Below are 9,288 nucleotides of genomic sequence, written 5' to 3'. Positions count from 1 at the left end.
TACTTCATCCTACTTTTCGGACGTTCGGATGTTAAATTGTGCAAGTGTAAACATGTGATGTTCTTTAATATAATTTTGTTAAGCACATCATAAATAAACTGAATGTGTTCATTTTAGTAAATAGCTTTACTGTTAATGCAGTGCAACATGAATAAAATAAGAGATGCATTGTTTCGTGACCAAACTCTTACCACATGGATGATCTCCTGATGTTTATTTATTAGAACATTCTATAGCTTTGATGTACACTGTTCTTGTTTGGTATTTTTTTTTATACAAACTTGATTTGATTATAGTATTTATGGGGTCAGTCATTGTTTAAAATGTCAATTAAACATGGCCTGTATCCTCTATATTACAGGAGCGCTCTGCTTTCTGTAAGGACCTACAGTACAGTACTGCAAAAACACTCTAGTCAAAGATAGTGCTGTGCGTTTTAAAATATCCATCGCATATACTGTATAATGAAATAAACATGAAGACCGGAGGCGGCTGCATGCAGCTTTTATTTGTTCATGACCTTCAAGTTGCCTGTCTTCCCATCGTTAGAAATTGAGTACAAAATGGATCTTCAGGAACATAAAAGAGGTGGTAAACATGTAAACAACATGCATGTTCCATTCATAGAAAGTATCACACACTCCTGGTGAAAGTGTACAGTGTGTTCTTGGCAAGCTTGTATTATCAAAACATGCTTCTTTTTCAAATCTTATTTCTTAAAACATGCCCATTGTGGTTTAACTGTAGACAGAAGCACAACCGATATGGATCACTGTGGAATGTTGGGAGGATTTCAGCTCCTCAGGTCCCAAAGCATTTGTTCAAATGGACAAACAACAGAGTGGTGATGAGTCGGAGGTTAAAGGGTCATGCCATAATATTCCACAAGTCTTAGTGCAAAAATAGTCCTCTTTCACATCTCATCACAGGACAGACAGGGAAAGAGTGCATATAGAAAGTTATTATTTACACGGATGAAGGAGACCATCATGTTCAAAAGACTGGACAATCAAAATGGAACGTCACAATAAATAACAAATGTGTCTTCATCAGTCCCAGTGGATTCAAATGAAGAATACAGTAAAATGTAAGAGCCTGACTGCGACCACCACTGCTAGTTAAGAGGCAAAATAAACTCAAGAACATGTCCACCATTTTTAAAGAAAGGGCTAATGTGACTACTAGCATTCACAGACACTGTTAGGTGAACATAAAAGGTAATGACCACTGATGGCTAATAAACAAGCTACATGTGGGTGTTTTACCAGGAAACACGGGTCGTTCAACATCTTAAATTGTTCCTGGTCTTTAAGCTACACTAAATATTAAACTCCCAAATGTTTCCAGAAGTTTGACAAAGTAATTAACGTGTGCTGACTAATAACCAATAAGCGTATACTGTAAACCATATTGACCCAAATATAAGATGACCCCAATTTTCAAGATTTCAGTTTTGAAATATTTACGACAAAAAGCAATCTTTTTTTCCTTCTCTTCCTTCTTTGATCACCTTTATCATACAATTTGCGTCCTAACTTGCAAAAAAAACATTGAGACACATTTTACTGCACAACTCCAGGTCACTTGTGTGTGTGTGACAGGAAGAAAAGCTCCAAATTGCTTGGGGGAAAAGTCGTTGAGTGGCACCTGTTGGTTTGCATGTATAAATCTCTAGACCCCGAATATAAGACGACCAATGTTTTTCAGACAGTTTTGGAGAGGAAAAAAATATTGTTTTATATTCGGGTCAATGCTGTATGTTTGAAGTTTTTTTAAATAATACAGTGGAACCACAAAGTTGAACAGCAAGGTCAATGTAATTTGAAATTGAACAAAAAAATCTGTAAAAATATGGCTTAAAAGTTAAACTAAACTTAAAAAAAATGAAAGAAAACCATCATCATGCATAACATCTTTTGCTTTTTTGGTGATGCCATCACGGAAGGGTACCAGTGATGGGAAGGAGGAAATGTCTGATAATCTTAGAACCTGAAATGTAACTTTCTGTCCGGCATCTTCCAACGATGAAGAGTTTTGATTGAAGTTTTATGACACAGTGGTTGACCTCTCCTTACATTTGCAATGTTTAATAATTGCTCACTTTACATTAGTTTCTAAGTGTTGTGAAATTAGAACGCCACAGAACACTGTTTATTTTTTCCTTTGAAGGTTCCACTGTATTAGTTTGAGTGACTTAAAGCTACAACTATCTTAAGAATGTCGGCCAAGCTCCATGTAAATGGCACATAGTGTACAAAAAAGCATTTACAAATAAATAATGGCACAATTGCAGGTTAAAACATGTTTGGAGGACACTTAAAATATTGAAATGAATGATTAATACTGACTTTAAAAAGCATCCACCAAGATGGCTGATAGAAACGGTCTCAATCGCTCCCTCATTTTTATATAAAGTGGCATTCATTCCAACAGCCAGCAGGGGACAGCAGACAGAATTACGTAAACATTTTCAACACCGCCCCCTCATTTCAAGTCTAATACAGCAGGTAGTCGCCTCGGCAACCAGTCACAATAACAACCAAACTGGCCCTAAAGTGGGAGTCCACAAACCTGCCATGATGATGATAATGATAATGATGGCTATATCCACTTATTTTACAGTCTGGTGCCCCAACACAGATACTTGTGCTTCTGAAAGTGAAACCATCTGTACCACTAACTAAAGTGATAGAAAAAAAAGGTTGATCATGTGATAGCATGTTGGCTGCCCTGATGCTTGGACCAGAAACACAAGGCACGAGGGAACAAAGTGTGTGTGTGTGTGTGTGTGTGTGTGTCTGTGTGTGTGTATGCACTACAAAGTAAAACTAGCCTTAGATGACGACGTCCTCCAGCGTTAGTTTGCTAAGTGAGCTGTGTTAGACATGAGGGTTGATGATGAGGCACTCTTCAAGCGTCTTCCTGGAGCAGCTCTGTGGAATAGAAGCAGCAGAATGACACCAACAGTACTGTGCGAGGGTGGCTCTGAGGTCGAATATAATATAGGAAGGGGCAGGGCTCATAGGTGAGTCTCGTTTCTGGTCTCTGAGCCAAAGTGCGTCTGGTTCCTGGTGCCTCGACTCTGGCCCACCTGTGACTCCTCTGGCATGTGGGCCAGTGGGTCGGAGCGGATGATGTACCTGAAGAAAGGCAGCAGTGCTATAGTCAGCATAAGCTCTTCTTATGAAACAACATGTTTTTTTTCTATTGTTTAAATGCTGCAACATATGGAAAATCAAAAGCCCTTTAGCTGGTTTACAAAAGCAACCAGGGTTTCTAATTAGCACTGGGTCAACAATCATTGCCATTAACAACAGTGGATTTAGCTTTTAGTTAATGTTAAACTTTTTCTACCTCTGCATGTGCTTTAAACATGTTGGTTGTGAAACTCATGTGTGTTACACTTGCCGCACTGTTGTTTACAATGAACTCATCAGTAATACTAATGCTGGCTGAGCAGTTTGCACCTTGCCGCTATTACAACATTGGTTCTTTTGCTGCTGTGTTGTGCAATATACTTGTTCATAAATGACCGTGTGGTCAAACATAGCTCTGGTTTCCTTTCCTCATTCTCATGCACTCCAAATTACTTATTAAAGTTAAAATATTAAGTTGTTATATATAAAATTTGTTAATCTTTGTGGGTTCTGCAAAGAAACACAGTGGTAACAATTACAGCATTTATAGTCCGGTACGTAACAACCAAAAACAGCAATGGTGAACTGAAGAGTTTCATAACACTTCTCCATCATCAACACAAAACTAATTCAATCCATTACTTAAACATACCATTATTCCTCATATAGTAACCAGCGGCATTTATTTACAGGTGTTTATTAGAGGTGGGGCGTATACAACGGGGACAATAAGTGTTGAGCAGTTCAATATTTTTCTCAGTAAATGTGAACGTTATAGTTTAATAACAATTTATTTGCAGTGAGGCATTTATCGAATGACTGACTAAGCAGAGGCCACTATGAGATTTTGTCTTTATTTTATTTTAGACATTTTTACTTGGTCGTCATGTAATTGTAACATACTTTCCAGTAACTAAAACATGCAAATAATAATAATAATAATAATAATAAATACTTGCTGCTTCTTACACAATGTCGTTGAGTTCCAACATGGTGTCTGGAGGCGGGTTGATGAGGACGTAGGACAGCGTGTTCTGGTGGTCGTTCATCTCGTCTGTGGAGAAACAAATAAAACATGGTAAGAAGTTCAGGGCCGCTCAGGGGCCCCTTCCTTCACCCCCGCTTGCCACCTCACCTACAACTGACGTACGACCAAAGCAACGACAACCATTTTTAATGATAGTGACCTAAACAAGTTACAATGTACATAACAGACAAACATAACTAGGAGTTAGTATTATTATTAAGGACATTAATCTGAACCACCAGTATCCCTAAAAATATTAATACAGTAATCCCAAAAATATATTTATTTATATGTATTTTAGTACTAGAAATGACAGCCTGCAGTTAAAAAATAAAATAGTTATTATCGCCCAATAATGTAGTTTTACAGTATCATAGTAGGGGGAGTTAGGGGGAGTTGGTCATATAACCAACAGAACACCAGTAAATATTTTATGCATATTGTTTATGCAGGTTAAAGTTGACAACTGTGTTTTACTTTTAATTTGATCCCCTATTTAAAAAAAATAAAATTTTGTTACTATTTATTTGAACTGAGCTTTACACTGATATCATAGAAGTTATCTAGCTAATTTTAAATGTGAAAACTTTAAGGTGTGTGTTTGTTATTCTGTGAAGTAGGTCCCCTGTGTCTCCATGACAACCCACCTGCTTGAGGCTCTTTACAAACATAGGGCGGGAGAGAGAGAAGGGCCAAGCGTTACTGACGGACACTCTGACAAGCGCTGAGGCCATGCTGCCTGCTGGCCAGGTGGGGACAGCGGTGCATGCGCAGCTTCAAACATGCACGCAACGTCCGCAACCGCGCAGCGCAACACATCATCATCACCATCATCATCTCCATGGCATTCCAACACTGGACCGACTCTAGCTGGTGAGGCAGGAGGTTGCCATGCCGACAGACAGTCCCCATGGCGCCACAGCGACTCACACCCACACACAAACGTAAAGAGGACATGCTCCAGCATCCGTCAAACTGAACCAAACGTAACCACAGAAATATAGTGGAGCAGGACGCATCATGAGTGTGAGAGTGGAAGATGCCAACTTGGACCAGAGTGTTAACCCTCAATAGCAACAATCTCGCAATCCACTTTGTTATTAATGAAGCAAGATTATAGTGTCAGCTTACAAAAAAGTGGACGAAAAGGTGAGGCAATCGGCGACACAGCGGAGAACAGATATATATCAGAAAGCATAGGTAACAACAGCTGCGCGGCACTGCTCAGATGCGCGGAGGTGACCTGGACCTGAAGGCTCTCCGCAGCTACGTGCTCGCCAGGCCGCCTGTCTCCTGGACCCGAATTCGAGGTCCGGTGCATCTGTTTTAGAACACTTCACCTCCGTAAAGGAACAAAGATGAGTGCATAAGATGAAAGCAGTGTGCTTGTCTTTGTTCGGTAGAGATGAGAACAGTGTTGCAGGCTGCAACTACAAACGCTGCACTTCAGGTAAGGAAGTTTACGAAAAAACAAAATCATCATCACACTGTTCAAACTCATACGCTTGCATTTGCATCTTCATAAAAATAAATACTGTAAACCACAGGTGTGGCCAGGGGCCATTTTCGGCCCACTCTTATGAGATATATTATTAGATATTACTCTAATTTGCTCTGTGATCTATAACACAAAGCTTATATACTTAATAGGACAATATACTGAGCAACGATGAATCGCTTTTAGCAATCAAAAGGGGCCCCCGCATCCTTCAATTTATTAGTTTTGTTTTGTATGCTGTATCAATATTTTACTTTTTGAGAATTTTATTTATTGAAGAATTACCTGCCAGTCGATCACAATTTTATTTTCATGCCTCATTTTAAAAATCATTTAATAATAACGGGCTGCACGGTGGCCTAGTAGACTTGTTGCATGGGTACCAACTTGTCTCCCACATCTTCCCACCCAGGTGCGGTCCTATGGTCGAGGCCCGAGACCAAAGGTTGCCAGAGATGTACTGCAAATGTTTCTATATTGTAAGACTGAAGACTGTAAAAGCTTTTTAAAAGTTTTTTAATTAAGTTTTCATTTTTTATAAAAAGGTTGACAAGCCTGAGCCCCGCCTTTCGCCCGAAGGTAACTGAGAAAGGCTCCAACATGTCTGCGACCCAAGTATGGACAAGTGGTGTAGAAAATGGATGAATGGATGTGAAGGTTGACAATAAAGTTTGCAATCAAATTGGTGATGCATAGACGAACGCCATAATGCATCCCACCAGACATCTTCTGGAATATAAGAATAAATTTGGCTAAAAATGTGTAGATGTTGACAAGAAAATTGTACAGAAAAAAGTAACTGCTACAAACCCAATGAGCCCCAATAAACCCAGACATGCTCTCTGTAAACTGAGATTTAGGTTACCGCAGCAACAGTGCATCACTACTACTGTCCATGATAAAAGCACATGAATGCATCCTGAAGTGTGAAGGATGGAGGATGCTCGCCGCTCAGTCAGTGTGTACAGTATACGGTACGTGAGATCCAAGATGGATACCTCACTCCACCGACATGATGCGTTCTGCTCCGGTCGAGAAGCCAAACTGACGCCCTGCGGGACCGCTACTTTTTTGGGACGCCATCTCACATGTGCACGATGCAGAGAAGGCCAGAGAGAGGGAGAGTGTGACAGGAGAGTGAGAGACTGGCTGCTGATCTAACACTCTAGCTGGAGACGCTTCACTCCCACACACACGCACGTACGCGCACACGCACTCCCACACACACATGCAGTACAATAGAGTGGATGGACCCGCTAACCTGACGGCCGGGTCCCGTCTGTATACGGCTGCTCTGATATGTCCTGCAACTCTGAGCAACGGTATTTATACTGTTAACTTCACCACACATTGTGAATGTGAAGCAAATACATCTACAGTAGAAAAGGAGGATGCTGGTGAAAGGACGAGCTCCTTTCGCCACACACTGGGACATCACCAGTCACACGTTGCACACCAGTGACAAAGTGCACACACATTACCTTGCAAATATCCTAGATTTACTCGATTCATGACATCGCTCGCAGTGAGATTAGAAACATCCTCTACAAAGCCAAAAGGGGGAAAGGTAGAAGAGTCACAGAGAGAAAAAGGAGGGAGGAAAAAGGAAACAAAAAAATCAGGCAGGCAGCAAATGCATTTGCACTTTCAGAAAAGAAGTCTTCAAAAAGGTGAGAAGATGCAAAAAGTCAAAGTAAAAAAATAAAAAGAAGCCATGCTTTATTTAGTATGCACAGAATCACTTCCAAATGATTCATCTGTCACATTACGTTGATGCTCACTCAGGAGATCTGGAGCGTTTGGGCTTCTCCCTGGAAGCAGTGTGATTGACACAGTACACAATATTCAGCCAGCGCCACACATCTGGATCATGATTCTGCTTTTTTGGTTGTTGTTGTGTAAGCATGACATGACAAGAACTGAAAATGTGAACGGATGCAAATGCAAGCAAATGTAGGGGCGTGGCACATTCACGTGTTGCAGGGTTTCTCCAGGTATCATTGTACTGTGGAACTACGGTATTATTTTTTAAACACGCAGTATTCATGTATATTTATTTGAATTTATTATTGTTACAAACACAGTGTTTGCTATAGTTCTATTTATTTAATTGTGTTCCCATGTTTTGACTTTGCAATAGTGCAAATAATACAATAAACCCACCCAAAGTTAGTTAAGAGAAAAAAACTGGTTCATAACACATCATACATGTATTCACTGGTACTAAAATTAATAGTACAGTATATGTTTTTTCATGTTATCCCAACTGTGCTGTCACTTGTGTCTCCGTCGACGTGATGTGTTATGTTTAAGTATTTTGGGTGTTTTAAGGCTTTTTGAAAATTTGTTGGTCATTTTATCCAATGTCTGCACTGTGGACTAGTGTTAGAAAATGTTGTTGGAGTTTGATGATTGGCATTAGTATCAGCAGTATAAAAACCTGATCGGAGCATCCCTGCTAAATACTATTGATATAGTAATGCTGTATATAATAAAAACATGTAGACCCGTGGAAACCCTGAGTGGGCATGATCGTGATGACATATGGTGGATGATGGCATACATTTTTGGAGACTTTGATGATATTGATGTAGGACTAATGTGATGACATGTAAACGGTCTCATTATTATGACCATGTTTGTGTTGTGTACCATTACGACACACAGTGGAATGTCCCAAAAGGGCGATGAGGTGTTACAAATGACACAAACTCAGATTGGAGTTCCTCTACAATACAGCCAAGGCATCACCTGAACTCTTAACTGTGTTAATTTATATGTAAATAAGAATGTTCTGATTAAGTGGATGAAAAGTGTTCAATTACCCCAAGGACTATTGTGAATTGTGAATATTAACAGTGGAACAAGGTTGAACACAATCAGGTCCAGAACGCTGACTGACCTTCAATTTGTTTGGCTTTCGACACAATTTTCTACATAGAAAGTAAGGGAAAAAGAAATAATGTGTTCCAGTGTCAAACTGTACAGCCAATGTTTAAGTCATTTATCTTAAAAATCAGGAAGGTCTGAACTTTAACGACATCTCATTTATTGGCATTGTAACAAAAGTGCAAAAAGAAGCTAACCACTGTTTAAAAGCAATAAAAGTACGTTCAGGTTGATAACAAGTGATAACGCTTATGGTGACCCTGGAGTTTTACTGCTTTTAATGTGAATCAGTTTATTTCGCACAATATTCTTGGAAAAGTTTTTAGAAAAAGCTACAAAAAGCCAAAGAAAAAGAATAAACGTTTTCTTTTAATGCTGACTGAAGCAAGTATCTTGATGTTTTACGCAATACCGTACACTGAGGGGTATAAGTCTTGTGTGACCTGAGACACACATTTTTGTCAAGATTTTGGTAAAATTCAACCTCAGGAGGGTTCAACTTTACAAGTTCCACTGTGTAGTGATTTTGATAAATGTAGTTTCTTATTTGTAGGTGTTAACATTGTCCACTTTTAAAGACACAAATGAAACTCCAATCTGCAAAAAAACCCAACCAAAAACACCTATGTTTTTTCCCCAATGTGAACTATGAATGACAATGTGTAAATAAAATCAACACCATACATTCATTAGTTCACACATGTATAGAATATATGGGGTGAACCATAAATAGTATG

The 9,288-nt window shown here is 39.3% G+C and overlaps 1 protein-coding gene across 23 annotated transcripts in view; it reads right to left on the bottom strand.

Moving 5' to 3' along the window:
- Positions 1–493: 493 nt before the first annotated feature.
- LOC129179361 (potassium channel subfamily T member 1-like) overlaps positions 494–9,288 on the bottom strand; it is a 59,462-nt gene continuing 50,667 nt past the window's right edge. For 15 of the 23 annotated variants that reach the window (XM_054772511.1, XM_054772514.1, XM_054772517.1 and 12 more), the window contains 4 exons: positions 7,144–7,206; positions 6,924–6,974; positions 4,107–4,191; positions 494–3,140 (listed from right to left, as the gene is read on the bottom strand). In XM_054772511.1, the coding sequence (XP_054628486.1) occupies positions 3,020–3,140; positions 4,107–4,191; positions 6,924–6,974; positions 7,144–7,206 (320 nt within the window). In that variant the 3' untranslated portion in view covers positions 494–3,019. The remainder of the gene's footprint in view (positions 3,141–4,106; positions 4,192–6,923; positions 6,975–7,143; positions 7,207–9,288) is intronic. The other 8 variants (XM_054772518.1, XM_054772520.1, XM_054772522.1 and 5 more) reach the window with 2 other exon arrangements.

The sequence above is a fragment of the Dunckerocampus dactyliophorus genome, chromosome 4, assembly GCF_027744805.1.
Source record: "Dunckerocampus dactyliophorus isolate RoL2022-P2 chromosome 4, RoL_Ddac_1.1, whole genome shotgun sequence".
In the NCBI taxonomy this organism is placed as follows: domain Eukaryota; kingdom Metazoa; phylum Chordata; class Actinopteri; order Syngnathiformes; family Syngnathidae; genus Dunckerocampus; species Dunckerocampus dactyliophorus.
This window is presented reverse-complemented; position numbering and strand designations above follow the sequence as displayed.